This window comes from Canis lupus, chromosome 5 (genome assembly GCF_003254725.2).
Source record: "Canis lupus dingo isolate Sandy chromosome 5, ASM325472v2, whole genome shotgun sequence".
Lineage (NCBI taxonomy): Eukaryota > Metazoa > Chordata > Mammalia > Carnivora > Canidae > Canis > Canis lupus.
Genome location: NC_064247.1, coordinates 42992658 through 43016096, shown reverse-complemented (window position 1 = coordinate 43016096; position 23439 = coordinate 42992658). Strand labels below are relative to the sequence as shown.

Genomic DNA, 23439 nt, shown 5'->3' with positions numbered 1-23439 from the left:
GGGGGACACGAGAACCCACGGTGGGAGGGGAGCTCTGGGAGCTGAACGCTGGACAGTCGACATACATGGGGCTAGGGCAGTCCTTTTGGAGCAGTCCGTGCTGGTAGCAGTGGGGAAGGCACAGCTGGCAGCTGTGAAACCGCTGACCCAGTGCTTGGTTGGCAGAGAGCCCCCTCCCTCGCCTCCCATCGCAGGGGAGTCCGCGCCGGGCTTCACCCTGGAGGGGGGCAGGGACTCTGCCGCAGCTGCGGGAATGGGCCGGCCAGGAGCTGGGCTGCTCAGTGCACACGCCAGGCCTGATGCAGAGCAGGGAGCAGGCCTGGACGGGTCCCGGCCCTCGGCAGACAGGTCAGCCCTGCCCGATCCCGGGCAGGACGCAGAGGCCAGCAAGGTGCGTGGGGCTGGGGGCACGGACCGTGACAGGGAGGAGGGGGCGCCAGGGGAGCTGGGCTCCCCCTGAGACAGAGGCGGCACAGAGACAGCCCCTCCACCAGGCGGCAGGACAGCCAGGGGACGCGGGGAGTCCTGCTCCGCCCGCTGTGCACTTAGGCCAGGGGCTGGGGGGACAGCTGGCAGTACAACAGCCCGTGCAGCAGGCCAGGGCAAGGCACTGCAAGGGCACGTGAGGCCGCCCCTCGAGATGCCCTCCATGTCCCCTCGTCGCAAAGCACGGTCGATGCGCTGGAGGGCGGCTCTCTTCTCCGCGTCTAGGTCCTGGGCGGTGACTCGAAAGCCGAGCACAGGGGCTGGCGGCAGCCGCACAGGATCCCCTGGCCTGTGTGGCAGCAGAGGCATCTTGCGTCTTCGGGGCCTGGAGCAGTGAGACGTGGGTGAGCGGTTCCTGCAGGTTTCTTTCTGCCCGGTGGTGGCACCCGCCTCCTCCTGGCGCTGGTTCTCCATCTGGCAAGGCACAGAAGGCGCCGCGGGACGCCAGGGGCTGTGTGGGCTGACTTTGTCTGGGGGCGTGGGGGGCGGCCAGCCCTGTCTTGTGGCTGGAGCCCTCCTCCTCTGCGCTGACGGGACCTCCCTGGTGGAGCTGTAGGAGCTGCTGATGGCATTTCGGTGGCGGCAGGAGCTCCTGCCGGCCGGGTGGGACTCCTTGTCAGCTGCGTCGTCTGATCCCTGTGCGGGGAGGCTTCTGTGCAGAGGCCCAGGCCTGGGCACAAAGGAACGGGGGCTTGTGTCCACCCTGAAGGGCCCGAATGCCGGCTGTGCTGCCCCGGAGCCTTTAGCGCACCTTCTCCGGGCGTCTGGGGGCCCCGTGAGTGCGGGGTCCTCCTGCTCCTCCCGGGCCCTCCACGCCGTCTTCCCTGCGGAGACATCTTGGGCACAGCTGGGTGCTGACGTTGGCCCCGGGGTGACAAGCCGCAGCTGCGGACATAGGCAGGGAGTCTGCCCGGGACGGACGCGCAGGTGAGGGACGCCTGGGCCTGGGGGGCGGACAGCTTCGCCCTGTGCAGGCCGCCGCGCCTGCGGACCCAGGCGATGAGCCCCAGAAGAGAGCGCAGGGTCCACAGGATCACGGAGTGCCCTGCGGCGGCAGCCAGGGACGAGCGCCCAGACCGGGTCGCGGGACGCTTGGAGGATGGCCTCGGGGTTGACGCCGGCGCGGGGACCGCCGGGCCCCCCTGCGGGCCGAGGCTGGTCGGGGGGCGCCGGGCGCGGGCTGCAGGCGGCCGAGCCCTGCTGCCAGGGGCCGACCCCGCGGGGCCCGGGCCGTGCCTGAGGGGCGCAGCCTGCCCGGGGAGGTGCCCATCGAGCGCTTGGCTCCGGGCGGAGGCCGTGGGTGCAGAGCTGGGCTCCCGGCGCTCTCCTTCAGGTGCCAACGTGGCGGCCCAAGGCCCAGAGCAGCGTTTGGCCCGTCGCCAGGATACGGCTTTGGAACCCGGGGCGCCTCAGAGTGGGGCGCGGGCACGAGGCCCCGGGGGCGCAGGGATTCTGCGGGAGGGCCCCCGAGCCCTGGGACCGCGTGGCAATGATCCTGCCGACGTGTGGCCGCCCCGCGACCGCCACCCTCAGCCTTTCCCAGATCTCCTGCGGTGATGCTTGAGCTGAGGCACGGGAATCGCCCGGCGGTCAGGGGTCCTTGTCCCTCGGCAGGGCCCCGGGGACCCTCCCTGAGGGTCTCTGCCGTGATCCCCGCACACCTGCTAAGCCTTCAGGTGGCCTTTGCAGGGCTGGAGGCACTGTCTTTGCCTTCAGAAGTGCTCCCCTTTGCTTCTTCCTTGGGTGTTGTGCTGTGTGTGCCTTTGGATGCGACCCAAATCCGTCGGTTGCGTGGGCCGTCGTCTGAATGGTGCTGCGAGACTGTGGCCCCTCTTAGCGAGCTCTGAGGAACGTTTCTCTTTCTCTTTCTGTTGTTTTATTAATCAAGCAACACATGTGTTCAGCTCAGGGTGCACGTCCTGTGTCTCCTTTTGTCCGCGACACATTCCCAGCACCTTGTCCTGCCCTTGCTGTGCTTTTTGTGTCCACCTGGCCCCATGACCACTCAGGGGTTCATCTGAGGGTTGGCTCTCCCGTCTAGCCACCCACACCCCCCACCCCGGTAGATACAATGCAAAAGATACTATTGACAAAACTCTCCTTAGTTTCTGAGGGTACCCGGGGATCATCACCCAAAGCACCCGCTGAAACCCAAACAGGAAATAGTTTCTTTCTAACACCCTGTGACAGAGACACCCAGGGGTCCTCTGGTTTGCGTGGGTCCCCACAGAAACGGGTAGGAAACCCCAGCTTGTCAGCTGCACGTGTGGTCCTGGGTGGCCCTGGCCTTTACCTCCTGACGATGATGACGATGATGGGCCCTCACTCTCTGGTTGTGCCAGGCACTGCGCCACGTTGTTCACGTATGTTAATCTGTATCCAGTCCTCGCAACCACGTTAAGAAGCAGGTAGCCTTATCTCCCGTGTTGTGCAAATGGGGAAGCTGAGACCTGCAGAGGATGAACCGCCTACACCAGGTCACCCAGCTGGGAGGCTGTTGCCCCCTTGAGTCCTTGTTCTGAGCGGGTCACACGGGCTTTAAGGCCTGGGTAGAACTCAGGGCCTGATCGGCCCTCAGTGGTGTAGACCTTAGAGCTGACTGGAGAAGGGTGGTGAGGGGGAGAGCATGCTGGGCAGCCTCCGCATCGGGCCTGGGTGCAGGAGCCTTTCGTCTTCTCTGAGCCGTGGCAGTGACCTGTGTCATCCCATTTAGAGTGTGGCCGATGGGGAGAGCTGGATCCCCTGATCCCCATGGGACCTGCTCCTGCCCTTCTCCCAGGAAGTAGGACTTGGGGTTTAGGGACGCTGGCCTCAGTGTGCAGGAAAGGTGCACTGGGGTGTGTACACTCAGGGGCTGAGAGATGATAGTTTCTGCCCTGGACACAGTGGCAGGTGGTTGGGAAGGATGGGGCAGCAAGCAGACACAGAAGCAGAGAAGGGAGAGCTGTGCAGGGGAAGGGGTGGCACAGCCAGGGAGTTGAGAGGAAGACAATCACACACACACACACACACACACACACACACACACCCCAGAGGTAGGAAGGAGGGAAGAAGAGAGCCCCAGGGATGCAGTGACGCCATCTAGACCCTGCCCTTTCCGGCTAGCTGCTCATCCCCATCAGCAGGTCACACGTGTTCCACCAGAGTCAGTCCCCTCTGGACCTGCATATTAGTCTGGGGGATTCTCCGCTCCTTCTTTGGAGAAGTGGCTAGCATCTACTGTCCCCTGCGCCCAGGGGTGGTGGCACAGGTGGGGGCCTAGCGTGGATGAGGCAGACAAGTGATCTGGGCAGACCTCATATGCCTGAAGGTGACAAAGACTGGAGGGTTTAGCAGGGCTCCTTGACAACATTAACGCCAATGGCTCGAACTGGTCAGGCACTCACCATGTGCCCATCTCTATTCTGATCAGCTGCTTAATCCCCACAGGACCCTATGATAGAAGTTCCCATCCTACATGGGAAGAAATGGAGTCTCTGGGAGATGGTGTGACTTGTGCACAGTCACTTAGCCCAGGACAGGACAGGCTGTTCTTGGAACCTAGTTTCCCAGATTCCAAATGCAGACACTTGACCACTACATTGTCTTCCTTCCCAAGGCAGGTGCTACTTATTGAGCTCCCGCTTTGTGCTGGGCCCTGGGCAAGGGTTGGAGGATACAGAGATGAAGAATACAGACCCATTCTCAGGGTGATTTCCTGCACGTGCTCTCTCCTGGGAGCCTTGAGGATCGAGCTGATGTGACCCCAGCACAAGGACAGAGCTTGGCACTGAGTAGGGCCTCTCGATTCATGTTAACTCAGTACATGTTGAACTTCTGCAAGTTATACAAAATAAGCATGTCCTCCCTCTGATTTATTTTTCTTTGAGTCCATAAAAGGAAAGAAAGACCTCATGCTCTGGTGACCTCATGCTTGTGCCATCAAGGCGTTGATCAAAGGTCCTCATGCTTGGGTTGTTGTCTCAGCCACCCTCAGCAACACAGGGCTGTGCTCTCTCAGGTAGTGGCTGAGGGACTGTCTTTCTAGGGATTCTGCCTGGAGATTTGCTGCCTCCCTTACACATATATTTCTCAGTATCTCTGGAGTGTGTTTCCTTTGATCCTGTATTTCCAGCACCTAGCACCATGCCTGGGAGCAGTTCCTCATCCAGGCATTGAAACCAGAAGAACCCACTCTCAGCACCTCTTGACTGGGTGCTGGGCACAGCCACAGAAGCCTCCACGCCGCGATGTGCTCAGTGAAGATAGTAAGTGTATATGCTTCAGAGACTCAGGAATCCTGCCCCAGTGAACTTTGGTGAGGCAGGACCAGCCCCACACAGGTGCTCAGGAATGAGGGGGCATTGCACGAGCAACATTGTTATCCTTAACATGTCTCTAAAAGCACTTTAGAAGCAACACATGGAATGCCAGGACTGACCCAGCTGGTGAAATCAGCAGAAGCTCGGCTCAGAGGTGATGTAAGAAAGCGATCTTAAAGTACACACACAATGACCAGGAACGCTTTTCAGATAAATCACAGCGTAGAGACCCGTGAGAAGCACGAAACAAGGCACGAGGCAGACAGCTCGAAGGTTTTGAACAGGGCATGTCACTCTCAAACAGGAGTAGGCTGATCTGGAGAGCCACGGGAGAAGGACACTCTACAGCGCACCATGGGCTCAGGGAAAGGACCCAGGGATGGACAGACTGGCAGGGGCTCCCTCCCCAGGGATGGGCTTGGGAGAGGAACGGGTGTGTCATCTGCTGGCTGAGCCACCCAATGTTGGGACCAAACAGATGGTCCTGCCCAGTCAGGACTCCGTGCAACAGAGGGATAATCACCAGGAACCAGCTGACCTCAGCTAGATCCATCCTCCGACATCTCTGGGTACCACCCGTGGAGTGTGAACTTGTCTGTCACACCCAAATCTTCTCGATTCTCGCTTCCATCGCAGCCATCCAGAACCACATGTTCAAATGTCCCTCAAATTGCTTGCTGCTTTCTCATCTCTCCTTCAGAATCAGATAAAGGATCAAAGATTTTCTGTGAAGCCACTTGCTCCTCTTTCTATGGTTCTCATGTGACTTCAAGACAAAGCTGTATTACAGAGAGATCCATTAGAAGCCTTCATCTGGGGATTCGGAAACGTGCACACAGATCTAAACATCTTTATTTTTTTATTTTTATTTTTAAATTTTTTTTAATTTATTTATGATAGTCATGAGAGAGAGAGAGAGAGAGGGAGAGAGAGGCAGAGACATAGGCAGAGGGAGAAGAAGCAGGCTCCATGCAGGGAGCCCTACCTGGGACTCGATCCCGGGTCTCCAGGATCACACCCCGGGCTGCAGGTGGCCCTAAACCGCTGCGCCACTGGGGCTGCCCTCTTTTTCTTTTTTTAAGATTTTATTTATTCATTCACAAGAGACACAGAGCAACAGAGACATAGGCAGAGGGAAAGGCAGGCTCCCTGCAAGCAGCCTGAAGCCAAACTTGAGCCCGGGAGCCTGGGATCTCGCCCTGAGCCGAAGGCAGGTGCTCAACCACTTAGCCACCTGGGGTTCCCCAAAATTTTCCAGATTCCACAGAACTTTCTGCTTCCATAATACCTCCTGAGTAGGCCAAGCTAGTTGAACAAGTTATCTAGAGGGAGCGATTGGCTCACCCTGGTGTTTTCATGTTCACTTTCAAGGGAGAACGGTGGGGGAGCAGTCTCCTCACCACCCCACTGCCCTTCACTTCTCCCCACAGAGGGAGGAACCCGTGGTTGGGGGGCGAGGCTGAAGGCCACTGCTGAGGCTCTTGAGGGGCTCCAGCTGTTGGCTCTCTGCCTCGATCTGTGTGTTATGCCCTCTCATTGTCTTCCCTGCTCTGTCAGTTTATCTTGGAGGCCTTAGCAGCCCACAGTCTTCCAGGTAGCCCAGGAAGGGAACGGGGGTGTCTGCTCCAACCAGGAGACACAGTGAGTGCTGATCACACTGAATCAAACACAGGTCATGTCCAGGGAATTCGCTGGAACACGGGGACTCTAATTCATCTCTTTTCAGCACCTGGAGTTGAAGCTTAAATGTAGTCATAGAAGACTATCCCAGCTGGAATGAACTAGTTTTGTTTTGTTTTTTTTTAACATTTATTTATTTATAAGAGAGAGAGAGAGCACGTACATTGGGGAGTGCGGAGGGAGAGAAATTCAACCAGATGCCATGCTGAGGGAAGAGCCCAACATGGGTTTCCAGTCAGGACCCTGAGATGATCTATGCCACAATCAGGAGTCAGAAGCTTGGGGGGAAAAAAAAAGTCAGAAGCTAGAGAGACTGAAACATCAAGGCTCTCCAGAAATGGATTAGCTTTTAAGTGTAGGTTACCAAATGGACTTCCCTAGAACTTCATATACACAAAATAGGAATTTTGGCCATAAATGTATTCACAGAGATTCAGTATAATATACAAATCATAACGAGAGAGAGTCAGAAAGTATCTATTATCTGTATGGAGAACAAGCCGAAAACTGAGGCACAGAAACGATGGCCTAAGAAAGGAAAGGGGACCACAATGAATAGTCGAGTTTTTCGTCCAGGCACTGTGTAGACCCAGGGAGAAGTCCTGCCCTTGAGATATTCACATAAATGTTTCCATCTTGATTATATGCAATTCAACTGAGTTCTCTTACTGTAACCAATAACCACTGTTCAAGAGAAGCAGAACGTCAAATGCTTAATTGCACACACGGGACACTTGTCATCCCCACAGATTCCAGGGAAAAGCCCACCCCGCCATGCAGAAGACACTGTAAGATTCTCCTCTCTGCCTTAGGATCTGATTCAAAAATCAGTGGGCTCCCTTTCTTCAGCCCACCCTGCAGTCCTCTCTCCCTGTGTCTCAGTCTTCTGTGGCAATCGTGCACAGGCGTACTAAGCTAGGGAAACAAGCTAGTCTCCGCTGAGGCCACAGACCCAGTCTGTGCGGTCCCCTCAACTCTGTCTCTCCACTGGTCCCTCTGACAATCCAGCTTGGAATCTCAGGGAAGGAGGCCCTCCTCAGCAGAAGGCAGCCCAGATACTACCTGAGAGCAAAGATCATAAAAGATTGGCCAAATAAGCAATCCAGATGAGTGTGGTCATCTCCAGCAGAGGTTTCTCACAGCTTAGCTCTGCCTGCTAAGACAGGAGCACCACTGTATCTCCTCTTGATTTTCATCAAAGTTCTTCTCTCCTGGGAGTGAAATGGAGCAGCGGACAGGGATCCTTTAACTTCCCTTATGGTTGAGATGGTGCCACTGACATTGGCCTACTGGGAAGAAGTCTGTGAATTCTATGTAAGAAGATCCAGTGTGTGGTTAAAATCGGATCATTCCATTTACTTAAAACAAGCAGGCGAAAGATCCCCAAAGGAAAGCATATAAGCCCCCCCCTTCCCCACACATATGGAAGCTTACAAAGCATAGAACACAGTTCGACATCCATGTGAGACTTAGGCCCAGAGTCCCGGATGACCTGAGTGTCAGGTGGGATTGCAGGGAATTTGTGGGCTGAATTCTGATACTGATGACATATAAACACCATGAAGGAGGATTCCCTCCTAGAAACAGTGGGGTCCGCTCAGAGTGGGAAGCAGTGAGAAGAGCACGGGCGATGGGAGAGTAAGACTGAAAGGGCTCAGAAAGGGCTGTGGAGTGGGTGTAGCAGAGCATCTGTGGCCAGCACCAATGGTAAGGAGGCAGTGAGGCTGTAGAAGGGAGCAGGTGATCTTTGGATGCTTGTGGGAAAAGCAAAGGATACCGCAGAAGTTGCGACTGGTGGAGCCCAAGACCAAGTGACAAGGATCCGGAAGACAGCAGGAAGAGAAGGGGTGCCAGGAATGAAGAAGCTCTCCTCCACTGTGGCAGCTCTAACATCTTGGCGCTACATCGATAAGAATCCAGAGACCACGCTAATGCCCCTGGACACCTCCTCCCTTACGAGGTCACAGGTACGTGGGTGGATGGGACTGGATTTCACATCCAAGTGGATACGGTTCACATAGCAGGGATCCAAGTGGCCAATACATGCTTTGGGAAGAGCCCCAAACCAGCTGGGTCCTTTTTCTAGATCTGCCAAGAAACAGTTATAACTTCTGGGTGATGTTGACCTTGGACTCAGCTCTCGTGACCAGTCACCCTTCTACAAAGTGCATTCGTACTCTCTCTCAAGGCAGCCATACTAAAAATGTAAGCCACTCATATGTCCTCAGAGGTCCATGGAACTGGAACAAGTCAACACACATGGTCATTCACCGCATAGTTCCCTTGCCTGCGTTGATCACGACCACTACACGAGTCACACATGACCCATTTCATCAGCCTTACTCTGCAAATATGGGGTGGAAGTCCCGTTTTGAGACACCCAGGCATCCCGAATGTTCTCTCTGTGAGGGTGGATGAGGAGAAATGGATCCTTTACTATTATTTACTGATATTCTTCAAACCCTGAAGGATATTACCTGTGCACCTTGGTTTGGATAATATATTTCTTCTCAAAAATCATGCCATACATCCATATACATTCCAAGTGGGATTAAATATAAACTTCAATATCATAAACTTCAAGGAGAAATCAGAAACACACCTGTGACCCTGAGATGGGGAAGACCTTCAGACCTGTTATGGATTGAATTGGGTCCCCCCAGATTCCTATGTTGAATACCCAATCCCTACAACCTTACTGCTATGTGACTATTGTGCAGATAGGGCCTTTACGTATGTCACAAAATTCAAGTAAGGCTGTTCAGCTGTGCTCTCACTCAGGATGATTCCCACCCCAATAAGAAGAGGAAACTTGGACACAGAAACAAAAACTAGAGACACCCGCACAGGATGAAGGCTGTGAGGACACAGGGAGAAGACGGCCATCTGCACAGCACGGAGAGAGACCTCCTGAGAAACCAGCCGTGACCACACCTTGATCTTTGCTTCCAGGCTCCGTGGATGGGAGAAGACACATTTCTATTTCTGAAGCAATCTGTGGCAATTTCTCTTCCTCCTCCTCCTCCTCCTCCTCCTCCTCCTCCTCCTCCTCCTCCTCTTCCTCCTATTCCTCCTCCTCCCTCCTCATTTTTCTTTACTTTAAAGATTTTATTTATTTATTCATGAGAGACACACACAGAGAGGCAGAGACATAGGCAGAGGGAGAAGTAGGCTCCGATGCGGGAGCCCGATGTGGGACTCGATCCCAGGATCACGACCCAAGCCGAAAGCAGACGCTCAACCTCTGAGCCACCCAGGCGCCCTCATGCAATTTCTTGAGGCAGCCCTGACCATCTAATATGGAAGCCTGACCCTGAAGGCCAAACTACAGAGAAAAACGTTAGTGAGCTTTGCTACACAACATTGTTAAAGGTGTATGCATGAAAGCATAAAGGGGAACTACAAAACAGAATGGCTATTTGTAGCCTGCTTCACAGAGTCTGGTGTTCCTAATCCGTACGACCTGCAAACCTATGATAAAGTACACAAGTCCGCAGGAGAGTTGGCCCACTGCAGTACCGACAAAGTACATATAAAGAAATACGAATGGCGGACTAGAAACTTAAGAACAAACATACGAGCTGCCAACTCTCTGAAAAACAGAAACTGAGATACTATTTTCTCTTCCAGAGACAAAAATCTTTTAACATAATAGGCTACACAGTTAACAGAGACTGGAGCGTTTGTCCACTGCAGATCTATATACTCTCCCTGCCTTCCCCGTAGCCCTTTGGTGGCACCAGTCACACCGGCTTAGACATGATTTCAGTTTCACCTAGACATGCAAATCCTCGATTCTGGACATTTGTACTAGAGGTATTACTATATTAAATATAAGAATGTTTACTCTGTTTGCCACCATACAGAACAACACCCAGTGCTCATCCCGTCAAGCGCCGAAAGCAAGGAAGTCTCCTTATTACTCTGCGCTAAGAATATGGATAAACAGGGACGCCTGTGTGGCAGAGGGGTTGAGCGTCTGCTTTTGCTCAGGGCGTGACCCCGGGTCCTGGGATCCAGTCCCACATCAGGGTCCCCGCGGGGAGACTGTGTTTCCCTCTGCCTATGTCTCTGCGTCTCTCTATGTCGCTCATAAATAAGAGAATTTAAAAAATGAGAATTAGGATAAACAAAGCCTCTAGTAGCTTTTATATCATGAAAATATTAAAACAGAAAGGAAACAACAAAATATGAGCAAAGATCATGTCTGGCAGGTAGATGTTTCTGAGTTGTTGAACTACAGGTGACTTTAAATTTTTCCTTCCCACATACTGATAACTTCAAAGTTTGCTGCATTAAATACATAATACTTTGGTAACAAGAGAAATGTATCAAAGCAGGTGCAGTAGACCCAGGAATACGAGGGCCGGGTTCTGGGTCGAGGCAGGAGCTGAGCGCAGCCTGAGGTGAACTTCGTGTGGGCGTGAGGGCCCAGGAATCAGACCCGCCTCAGGGTGACTCTTGGTCCGTCACTTCTTCCATCTGTGATGGGGCCACGTACTAAAAGCACCCTGTCTCAGATTTGTCATCGAAAAAGCAGGGACAGTGGGGGAGCAGGAGAAAGAGTAGAAACATGTCTATAGGATTGGTCCCAAAGGGGCAGTACTTAGTTCTGCTTTCCTGTTTTTGCATTTTATTGTTTCCTTAGGATAGAAGTGAACATTTTGAAAAAGTCAAACATTTACAAAACACTTCTTTTCATTCCTGGTCCAAAGCACCCACTTGTCCCCTGTATACTTAACCTTTGCTCAGAAACAGGTAGGAATGTAGAGGAAGCATTATTTCCTGAATTAAGAGGGGACCATGTGAGGTGGAGTAAACTTGAGAACTTTGGAGCCATTTTTGAAGGACATTTTTGGAGAGACCAAACCCTCGAGACTGCTTCTGTTACCCTGTGAGCAGGGAGACAGGATGGAGCTCTAAGACAGGCAAGAGTAAGTGAGGATGTGAAGTCGCAGAGAGGCTCGGAGGCAGAGAGAGACGTCATTTCACAGGAAGGCCCTGGACGTCTCCAGTCCAGCGGACCCAGGAGACCCCGGCCTGTGCGGCTACACTGTCCGTCCTCACGCTTGGTGGTGAGCCCCTGATCCTGTTGAGGTGGGACACGCAGCACCTACCGACTCCCAGTTCTGCAGAAAGTCCGCTCAGTCATGCACAGTGGTGACCGCGCCTCAAGCTTCTCTGACATCTTAACGGATAACACCCCCGGGGCATTTATGTATTGTTTCTTTCGGTCTTTCTATATAAGAAGCACCTTGTCCAGTAGCTCACTTCATCACTCAACATCCTCAAGAGTTATCCGACCACTTCCCACACAAGAGTGGGGTTCGCAAGGGGTGATGCTTTGCCATAGTCCCAGCTGGGAAGGGGCCGACCCTGGACTTTGCGAGCCTTGTGGTTAGTTTGTAGGTTTAACTGACCTTGGAGGGAGAGCAGTTTCCTTACGAAGCCCCAAGCAAAACGTGTATCATTGCTGACCTGGGAGTCAGAATTAAGCTCCTGTTCTGCAGCGTCCAATTCATCCAATTATTTCTCACCACGCCTCAGGTGATCTTGTTCACACCGAAGTTACTGTATATTCAGAGTGCGTGTTTCTGTGATGCATCTGAAAGGCATGTGCCAAAGCAGCTCCGAGGCCCATGTGACTGCACCTCCAACACGATCTGAGCTTTGGGTACACACAGCTGCTTTCCACGGTGCCGACAGCCACCACCACCGCCGCCGGAGCTTGTTGGGGATGGCCCAAGCCAAGCCAGAGTGCCCACCAGGTTTTTAGGAATCCGTGACCTTCCAGGAGGTGGCGGTGGACCTCACCCGAGAAAAGTGGGTCCAGCCAGCCACATCCCAGAGGAAGCTGTACAGAGGTATGACGCTAGACCACATCGGTCATTAGGTCCACGCGTGAGTCTGTCAACATTTACTTATTTGACAAAAAGCTCTTCAGAGCAGCTTTCACTTTGCCCTCTACCCTGCCTCTTACACACTCACGGGCCATTTACAGCTCCCTGAAGAGAGTCTGCTTCTGTACTCACTTCTGTCTACTTGGTCCTTGCGTGAGGACGTAGAGACCTGACCACAATATCTTTCTTGCTGCTCTGTCTCTCTCAGGCAGAGTGGTGCTGAGCACTCCCTGCATGCATCTGGCCGGGAAGTGAAGAGGTGTGCTCCAGAGTCTCGAAGCAGCTTTTCTGCACCGCAGCCACAGTGGATGGGGCACCACGGCAGGAGGCCTGGTAAACACTGTCCCTCTGAAACAGAGTGTTGGGGTCCTGACTGAGCACCAGCACACACCCGCCGAATGTCTCTAGCCCAGGAGAGGTGTTCCTCCAGCTTGGAGGAAGGAACCTCCGGACTTCCAGGGTTGAACATGTTCTTCCCGCGCTCAAACGTCCACCTTGTTCCTCCTCCTGCCCTGAAGTGGAAGATCATGCACAGGTCTCAGCACCGAACTCAGAATCCGTGGGTGCTGTTCTCCACAAGCAGGTTATCAGCTCTACGGGTCAGACGTGCTTCCCCGTCTGAAGCCAAGAGGAGACGTGTGCAGGGAAGGAGGAGCATTGCTCAGAGTCTTGAGTCCACGCGGGCTCCTGGCTTCTGGCGTCAGTGTAGAGAGGGGCCTGGCCAGTGAGAAGACCGGACCAGGGTGACATGCATAGACTTCCTTGAGGGAATGGTTCTTCTGTCATCTGGTTGAGGCCCATGGGTATATCCCACCCTCCCACTAGTGTCAAAAGTCTTTGACCACTTGAGCCTCTTGGTCTAACCTCCTGTATGGTCTTGAGCCTCTATGGCAACCTAGAAAGGGAGGGACTGAATGGGAAGTGCTATGTGAACGTCTCATTCCACTATTAACAGAAGGAGCCTTTCTCTGTGAAAGGGAACCACAGAAGTGTCACCACACATATACAAGGAAGCCTTCAGTCAAATATCCTAAGTTTAGATGACATGAGAGAACTGACACTTGGGCAGAGCCTATAAATCGTAGAAATGATGAAAGAATTTGGCCAGAACCTTCCCATACATACAACAAATACCTAATGCTGGAGAGGAATCTTAGAAGGAATGTGGGAGATCCTTCAGCCAGAGAGCTTGTCTATTCCTAACAACCTGGCGCGCAAGAGAGAAGCACTAATTCCAGAATCGCTGACGAAGAGAGCTCAGTGAACATCCGTCCCTTCAACCACATGGGCTCAGTAACACAAGAGAGAAACCATATGAATGGCATCTATGTGGGAAACTGTTCAGAGCCATGTCCTTCGGTGGCAAACGAGTATTCACTCTGGTGAGAAAGCCTATAGGACAACGGGGAGCCTTGATGTGCTTTTCTAAAGATTTTATTTATTTATTCTTGAGAGACCCAGAGAAAGAGGCAGAGACACAGAGGGAGAAGCAGGCTCCATGTGGGGAGCCCGATGTGGGGTTGGATCCCAGGACCCCAGGATCACGCCCTGAGCTGAAGGCAGATGCTGAACAACTGAGCCACCCAAGTGTCCCTCTTTAATGTTTGAACATAGCTTCTGCAAAGTGTGAAATTACATAGGTGGCTGATAGGATGTTTTTATTTAATGGAATTTGCTGCTCTAGAGAAACCATTATGTGATTAAAAGTATGGCTTTGGAAAACCCTGCCCTCCTAAACTCTCTATACGGAGACAGGAGGCAGAGGACAGCCAGCCAGTTTGAAAGAAATAGTGAACAATTGAGGGGGAAAAAGAAGGTAGAAAGGTGCTTGACTTGCTCATATTTCAGTATAGTGCCACTGTCCTCTGTCCTTTCCTTCCATGTTTTGTTTTCACCATAGCATAGAAGACATTTGTGGGATGCACAACACAAAAGAGCCAGATAACTGGATTTTTACTGAGCACTAGTTTTAAAGATTTTTTTTATGTATGTATAAATACGTGTATTTGAGAGAGAGGGAGAGAACGCAGAAGCAAGGGGCGGGGGAAGGGGTCATCGGAGAGCAGGAAGCAGATTCCCTGCTGAGCAGAGAGAGCCCCACGTGGGGCTGGATCCCAGGGCCCTGGGATCATGACCTGAGTGGAAGGCAGGTACTTAAGCAACTGAGCCACCCAGGTACCCCAAGCACTGGATTCAGAATAGAGAGTAATGTCCTCTCCCAAATGACTCATTCCAAGGAGAAATGTGGAGGGTTGTCGCCCTTCAAGTCCAGTATTGGTCTGTGCCGACCACCACAAATGTGGGTCCATGTGGGCCCCTCTGAACCTGAGGTACTGACCCGGCTTCCCTTCTGGGAGAAACTTGTCAGTGGCTGAAGTTGTCTCACTTTTCTTACATTCACCAGCTTGGAGGTACAGACTATTTTGCCTTTCACAAAAGAAAACTAACATAAGGCTAGCTCATGTTACAAGTAAGTGATTAGTGTGCCTGCGTAGGTGCACATAGACTCTTCTATAGGAGATTCAGAAAGGGGCTTTAAAAGCTTTATTTTATTCAGGGATTTTTAATCCATGACTATCTATCTATTTGTGACATTCCAGCTGTCCCAGATTTAGCCAGTGGAATGCCCTGCAAGCTTCCTCCTTGTCCTTTTGACAGGTTCCCATTGTGCTCTGAGCAGTTTCTACTTTCTGACAGTATGCTCCAGAATCATCTAGGACATCGCTTGCCCCAGATCTTTCATTTCTCTCAGGTGCTCTGGTATCTTTCGGTGGGGGAAGGGTACGCTCACTGCTCCCAGGATGCCATTGCTTGTAGGTCCTTTCAACGCATGAGTTAGGAAATTAGTATGAGTGTGTGCGTGTAATTTTTTAAAATCATGGGTTTATACTAATCCTCCAATTTCAATCAAACACCAGCAGGCTCATCTTCACTTTTCCCCATTCCACTGTGCATTCTCCTCCTCTCATGGAGACAGCCCTGGCTACCCCAGAAACATTAAGAAAGGTATGCATTTATGCAACGCTATAACCCCCCAAAATAGTTTCAGAATCTCCATACCCATTGTATAAAACAAAACAAAACTATCAACCAAAGTTTAAGATTTCTTTATAGATCTTTTTGTCTTTAGAGTATCTTCCACTGTGTAAGAACATATATTCAGTCTTGTTTTTGAAAGTCGCTTGAATTATTTATTTTTACTGTGTTCAGTTGTGTTACCATTGTGATACACAGGTTCATATTCTGTATCCAATTTTTATAGTTTGCTTGTTATACAACTTTATGTTTAGCTTTATTTTCAAACTGGTAAAAATGTTTACTTTGTCCATAAGTCAAAATTACATTTCTTAAAGTGTAGTCTAAGAATTGCCTTCCAATCCCTATCTTATCCACACTATTCATCTACCCTTTATGGCAAAATGTTTTTATTAATTTCTCTTGTGTTTTTCCTGGATTTCTTTTTGAAAAAGTAAACAAATACATATTCATGTATACACACATATCTGTATCTATATATTCTTAATCTCCTTATTTGCTCAAAATGCACAATACATGGTGAGGCCTGGGGAAGTCCGAGTCAGCAGATCTCATAGACTGAACCCTAGGCCAGATGTAATGGATAAATGTTAATAAAGAGAAATGTGAAGTGCAAAAAAAAAAATACACAATACATTTTGTATCACTTAACAGTATATCCTTAAAAAGTATTCCATTGGGCTTTCACGTGGAGGCGGGGAAGATTGGCCTACAGAAATGATCACCAAAACCCACAAAGGAGACCTGACCTTGGGCTCCCAGAGAAAAAGAAGAAAAAGAAGAAGGTGGTCAAAGAACCAGAGACTCAATACTCAGTTTTAAACAGTGATACTTATTTCAGTGAGATCTGTTCCACAAGAGCCACATCCCCTTCAAAGAGTGTGGTCCTAGAGCAGGCATCTGAGATGCCTCTAGTGAAGAAAAAGAAGGGCCATAGCACCCTCTGTGAGGAGTGCCTAGAACCTGAGACTGTGTTACGTGCTGGACGGACAGGGAAGTTGTCTAGCTCCAGCAGGCAGGCTCTTGGTTCATCTGAGTTTCAAGGTGGGAAGAAGAAAAAGAAGAGAAAGTCCTTATGGCCTCTGGCCATGCCCCCTGCCTCAAGAGTGAAGACCTCCCCAGACCCCAAAGAGGACGAGGAGGTGACCAGAGTTGGCAAGAAACCCAAAAAGCACAAGAAGGAGAAAAAGACCCAGGAGGCTACAGCCTCCTCAGCCAAGGACCCTTGGTTCTGTGAGTCTGGGGATGCTCTATACACTTGTTCAGTGAGGAAGGATGGCGAGGAACAGGCAACCTCAGGGCAGAAACGAAAGCAGGGGAGCCCCAGAGAATGCAATGTGAAGATGAAGAAGAAAAAGAAAATCCACCAGAAGGGAGATACTTCTCTAGGGCACCGTGAGTGCTCTAAGTCTGTAGAGAGAAGCCCTAGGAAAGGAAGTAAGAAGCCAGTCAAAATTGAGGCTCCAGAATATATCCCAATAGGACATAACCCCAAACCCCCTGCCAAGAAGAAAATGAAGTCCAAGAAAAAGACAGAGCAGCCAGGGATTGAGGAACCAGCTCTGAAGAGGAATAAAAAGAAGCGGAAAGAGAGCAGAGTAGCGGGAGAATCTTGGGAAGAGGAGCCTGACACAGACTTAGAGGTGGTGTTGGAAAAGAAAGGCACCATGGATGAGGCACACATGGACCAGGTGAGGCGAAAGGCCTTGCAAGAAGAGATCGATCATGAGTCAGGCAAAACAGAAGTTTCTGAACCAAAGAAGTGGACAGGAACTCAGTTTGGCCAGTGGGATACTGCTGGTTTTGAAAACGAGGAACAGAAATTGAAATTTCTCAAACTTATGGGTGGCTTTAAAAACGTGTCCCCTTCATCCAGCCGCCCCTCTAACACATTTGGAAGGCCCAACATGACTCTCAACAAGAAGGCAGCCGACACCCTGCAGCAGAACCTGCAGCAGGACTATGACCGGGCCATGAGCTGGAAGTACAAGCGTGGTGCTGGCCTCGGCTTCTCCTCTGCTCCAGACAAAATCTTTTATATTGACAGGAATGCTTCCAAGTCCATCAAGTTTGAAGATTAAAGTCTACTGTCTAGTCCTTCAAAACAGCCAAAATTGCTTTTATTATTCAGTTATGCAGTTGGAAGCCATCTGACAACTGTCTCAAATCACACCTCTGCAGAGATTAAGGAAAACTATGCCCATGTGCTCGGATGAACTGGGGTCAGGGAGCTCATGTTTCAGAGGCAAAGAGGACATATGAGTGGCTGACACCTCCTGTTTTCTGTATTAAGATTCCATCCCTGTTTGAAGACATCAGCATATATAAATAATAGCTGAATTTGCTGAGTGCTTAGTATGTGCCAGGTACGTACTACTGTGTTTCCCTTGCACTAATGTAATTAGTAATTATGAAATAGGTGCAATTATCCCCATCTTACTGATGAGGAAATTGAGGTTCAGGGATAAAGTAATAAAATTGCCTGGGTTCACTCAAAAAAAAAAAAAGTATTCCATTGCGGGTATGCAGATGGCTTTCATTCCTTTTCACACATGCATGGTTTTCATTTTTTTAGATATAGCGTATTTTATTCAACAAGACTTCTCAGCATGGACATTTTGGCTGTTTCAATATTTTGCTGTTGGAAACAATGCCGTTGTCATATGGTCCTACGCGGATTGTGGTTTTGGAGGTTTTTCGTTTTGTTCTGTTTTTCATTTTTGTCTTTGCTTTTTTTATCCTTTGAGGTATAGTTTCGGGCTTATTCCTAGCAGTACAGTTGCTGGATCAAAAGGTAAATGCATTTGTGGTTTGATTAAATAGTGCCAAATCTTCCCCATGGCTGCTGCCCTGCTTTGCATTCCCAACAGCCATGTGTGAGAGCAATTGTTGTACACATGTCACCAACAAAGGGTGTTGGGAAAGTCTGAGAGTGTTTGCCCATCTGAGAGGTGAGAAATGAGATTTTAGTATAGTTTTATTTTACATTCATAGTATTTTGAATGAATTCCAATTCTTTAAGAGCTGCTTTTATTCACTGTTCCCCCCCCCCTTTCTTTTAATGTCAGTTTTAAGAGCTGTTTTACATTAAGTAGATTAACCTATTTAAGCTACTGGCCGCAAATATTCTTTCAATTTTATTTGTATATTGACTTAGCTTATGGTGCTTTTTGCCCATATAAGAGTTTTTTTTTAATTTATTTTTTATTGGTGTTCAATTTACTAACATACAGAATAACCCCCAGTGCCCGTCACCCATTCACTCCCACCCCCCGCCCTTCTCCCCTTCTACCACCCCTAGTTCGTTTCCCAGAGTTAGCAGTCTTTACGTTCTGTCTCCCTTTCTGATATTTCCCACACATTTCTTCTCCCTTCCCTTATATTCCCTTTCACTATTATTTATACTCCCCAAATGAATGAGAACATGTAATGTTTGTCCTTCTCCAACTGACTTACTTCACTCAGCATAATACCCTCCAGTTCCATCCACGTTGAAGCAAATGGTGGGTATTTGTCATTTCTAATAGCTGAGAAAGATGAATGGATAAAGAAGATGTGGTTTATGTATATAAGAGTTTTTTTATTAGCACTTGTGCATTACTTTATCAATTTCTTGTTGATTCTGAATTGTCTTTTTTTTTGTTTTTTTTGTTTTTTTTTTAGGGGGTAGAAGGGTAGAGGAAGAATCTTAAGCAGGCTTCAAAGCCAGCGTGGAGTTGAAGGTGGACTCAATCTCATGACCCCGAGATCCTGTCCTGAGCGGAAATTAAGAGTAGGATACTTGGGGGATCCCTGGGTGGCACAGCGGTTTGGCGCCTGCCTTTGGCCCAGGGCGCGATCCTGGAGACCCGGGATGGAGTCCCACATCGGGATCCTGGTGCATGGAGCCTGCTTCTCCCTCTGCCTATGTCTCTGCCTCTCTCTCTGTGTGACTATCATAAAATAAAATTAAAAAAAAATTTTTTTAAAAGAGTAGGATACTTAATCAACCAAGCCACCCAGGAGCCCTCTGAATCAGAATTTTGTTTTAAAGATTTTATTTATTTATTCGTGGGAGACACAGAGAGAGAGGCAGAGACATAGGCAGAGGGAGAAGCAGGCTCCTTGCAGGGAGCCTGATGTGGGACTCGATCCCAGGATCCTGGGATCAGGCCCTGAATCAAAGGTAGATGCTCAACCACTGAGCCACCCAGGCGTCCCTGAATCAGAATTTCTGGAGCATGCTTATGAAAGCCTTCTCCACACACAGGTTACAATGGAATTACACAGATTTTCTTCTAGTTCTTAAATAGTTTCAGTGTCAATATTCATATCTCTGGTCAACGTGTAGTTTATTCTTACATAATGTATAGGATACAGACACCACTTCATTGGGGTTGAGGCAGGGTTGCTCACCACCCATCCAGAGTGGAAAGAAGTCATGTTTCCCTCCCAATCACTGCAAATACACTCTTTACTATGCCCCCTCCCTTGCTCCCACATCTGCTGTGACTCCCTACTGTCTGCAGAGACATGTTATTTGGGCTTCATTGTGAGCTAACACAGAACTCCTAGGATCCTGCTGAATCAGTCCACGCACTGTCACACAGTTAAAGCATACCTGCCTTCCCTCCACTGTCCCTGTCTTCCAGAATTCCACTAGCCCAGACCTCTCTCCATGGTCTTCAGAGATCAATTTACTCCTTCTCTGCCTCCTTCCTGCTTCAGTAGCCCGGGTTCAATTCTTTTCCTCCTCTAAACCCTCCTAGAATAAGTTTCTATAAAACAAAGTTTAATGTGGTCTTCAAATCCTATATGAATTTTCCTCCTCAGATCACAGGCCAAGCGACATTCCCTTGGGTCCCCTCCTGATAGTGTCCCAGGAAAGTCTTGGCTTCCTGAGTCAATCTTCAGGGCTGGTGGCTGTGGGATTCTAACCACCAGTCAGTGGCTGGTGCCTGGGTGGGAAGAAGCTTCCAAGAGATGGATGCGGCCAGGGAGGGAAGGAACCTTCTGGAGAGGCAGGCAGGACCAGCCACTGAGGCCTCCAGGAGAAGCGCAGTGTCAGGAATGCAAGGATTCAGCCCCCCTGAGAGTGAGGAGCAAGGAGGAAGAATGCAAGGAAGAGAAGGGAGAGTGAAGAAGGGAGTCCCTCGCACTTGCCCTTTCCCTGGAATCCATCTGTTGGTTTGCAACCCTCCCCCATACTTCCGAGATGAAATCTGAACTTGGCCCCTGTACTCAGAGGGTAGGAAGAGGCTGAAGGAAGCAACAGGCCATTCCAGGTGGGTAGGCAGCAATTTTAATAGTAACAAAGGGAACTTACCTACGAGGGTTGCCTTGGGTGGCAGAAAGATGAAAGATCTCCGTACTCACCCTCCAAATCTTAGAAGCTTGTAGGAGGCCCTAATTGGGCTCAGCCACATATACTGTGTTTTCAACACCACATCACCCTTTGGAAGCTATGTCCTTGGAGCAGCCCCTGGGGACAAGAAAGGCAGGCAGAACCCACATTCCAAGGACAAGGGAAGCGGTGGGGTGCCTCTGAGTGCAGGTCAGGCTCACAGGTCAATCAGCATTGGCATCTTTTTGATCACATCCCCCAGCACTGTCCTGCCTCCACTCTTGAAATTCCACTTCTCCAACCTCAGCCCTCATACCCCTCCCCCCAGGAGGCCACCGGGTAAGTTGTATGGTTGGCGCTCTGTCACCATACCCTGACCCAGTGGAACAACCGCTCTGGTCCCTGCGATTTTGTCCCTGCTGACAGGCAGTCGCTGGTGGCATTCCTCAGGCAGCAGAGGCAATGCCATCAGGGCAGTTGCCTAACTCTGACTGGCCAGTGTCTTTTTAAATTTTGGGTTTCCATGCCTCTCATACACCTTGAAGGTCATTCTGTAGACCCTGAAGAATTTTCTAAGCCTATAGGGGAGCCCAGGAGCCTGAGGACTGCTCTGATAGGCTAGGGGGCCAGGCATGGAGACTCCAGCCCAGTCAAGTCATCCTAGCTAGTACCTTGAGATTCTTTTTTTTTTTTTTTTAAGATTTTATTTATTTATTCGTGACAGACACACAGAAAGAGAAAAAGAGAGAGAGAGGGAGAGAGGCAGGGACACAGGCAGAGGGAGAAGCAGACTCCATGCAGGGAGCCCGTGGGACTGGATCCCGGGTCTCCAGGATCACACCCAGGGCTGCAGGTGGCGCTAAACCGCTGAGCCACCCGGGCTGCCCCCTTGAGGTTCTTTATACATTCTGATACCAGCCCTTGGTTGGATATATGTTTGGTAAATATTTTTTCTCTGTCTGTATTTTGTCAGTTCTTCCTCTCTTAAGGATCTTTCACAGAGCATAAGGTTTTCATTTGCTGACTTCTAGTTTATCCAGTTCTTTCTATGGACCACAGTTTTGATGCCAATGTCAAATCTCTGGCCTGGGATCCTAAACTCTTCTTTTAGAATTTTCCCCTCTAAAGCATGTTCTGGTTTTCTGTTTTACATAGAAGCATGTGATCCATTTTGAGTTTGTGTTTGTATGAGATGTGAGGTGTGGGTGTTTAGGTAAGAGGTTTCTATTTCCTGACTCGCCTGCGTGTTTTGCCTGTGGATGCCCAACTTGCCTTTGATGGAGAGGCCATCTCTCCCTGGAATGGCTTTTGCACATTTGCCAAAAATCAGTTGGGCTTGGGCATATTTTGGGGTTCCTCTGTTCTGTCCCATTAATCAACATGTCTCTCCACCTGCCGACATCACATAGTCTCTATCAGCTCCATAATAAGTGCTACATTAGGGGCAACTCTATTCTTGGTCGTCCAGATTTCTATAGTCCTAGTTTCTTTGCCTGTTTGTATACATTTTTTTTAAGATAAATGTTTACTTTTTTAAAACACCAAAGGAAGTTCTACAACTTGCTTTTTCCCCCTATTTAACTGTTCATTGTGAACATTTATCTCATTAAAAAAGAAACTCACAAATTTATAGTACTACGTTGTATGGATATACTGGGATTTATTTAACCTCGCCCCTCTGAATGAATGTCTATTGTTTCCCTCATTTTTTGTTTTACTGAAAGTAATGCTGAAATTAATATTCCTATCACACATGTATTGGCACAAATGTTCCCATACCTATTTTTAGGTCCCACACTCTTGAAGTAGAGGCTACATGGAGGTAAGGTTGGACTTCTGAGGAGGAGCCAACCCCTAGCTGATACCTCTAGGGCTGGCAGGAAGAGAACTGCTCTGAGCTGGGACCCAGACCTCTGGAGGAAGATCCTGATGAGAGGTAGAACAATAAACTTACTACAAGAAAACATAGGAATGTATCTTCTCTATGTTGTGGCATTTAAGAATTTGGTGTAAGAGTGCTTTCTTAAATGGGACCCCCAAAATGCCATAACCATAAAATAAAAGATCGTTAGGGGCATCTAGCTGGCCCAGTCTGTAGAGCATCTGACTCTTGGTCTCGGGGTCATGAGTTCAAGCCCCATATTGGGTGTAGAGATGAACGTAAAAAAAAAAATAATAAGAGAGAAAAGAATCTTTAAAAAAAATAAAAGATTGTTAAATTGGACTTCATCAAGATTAAGAATTTTGAGTAAAAAACAATAGCCATGGACTGAAAGGATGTATTTGCAATACATTACTCCAATAGAGGATTCCATATCCAAGATGTCTAAAGAGCTGATATAAATGAATTTTTTGAAAGAGATAGCCCTTATAAAGGCATTCAAAAGTTTAAATAGGCCCTTCAAAATTTTATTTATTTGCAAGAGAGAGAGAGAGAGAGAGAGAGAGAGAGCAGGAGTGAGGGGAGGGAAAGAGGGAGAAGAAAAGTGGACTCCTCACTGAATGGGAGCCAAAATGAGACTCAATCCTGGAGCTCCAGGTTCATGACCTGAACTGAAGGCAGGAGCTCACCCGACTGAGCCACCCAGGTGCCCCTGAATAGGCCCTTCAAAAAAGATTTCCAAATGGCTAAGAAACCTTGGAAAGCTGGTTCTACATCATTACTATTGAGGACATACAAATGAAAATGTGTATGTCATACACAGCACACCCA

General features: G+C 49.5%; 1 protein-coding gene and 1 long non-coding RNA gene across 2 annotated transcripts in view; both read left to right on the top strand.

Annotated features, from left to right (window-relative positions):
• The window catches only part of LOC118354868 (uncharacterized), a 57979-nt gene that overhangs the window by 16625 nt on the left and 17915 nt on the right, over positions 1 to 23439 (top strand). The window lies entirely within an intron of this gene.
• Positions 5716 to 22361, top strand: LOC112647214 (lysine-rich nucleolar protein 1-like). The gene is given in 3 exon segments (XM_049109513.1): positions 5716 to 16144; positions 16147 to 17769; positions 19067 to 22361. Coding segments are annotated over 2 exon segments (1362 nt in total). The 5' UTR covers positions 5716 to 16120; the 3' UTR covers positions 17485 to 17769; positions 19067 to 22361.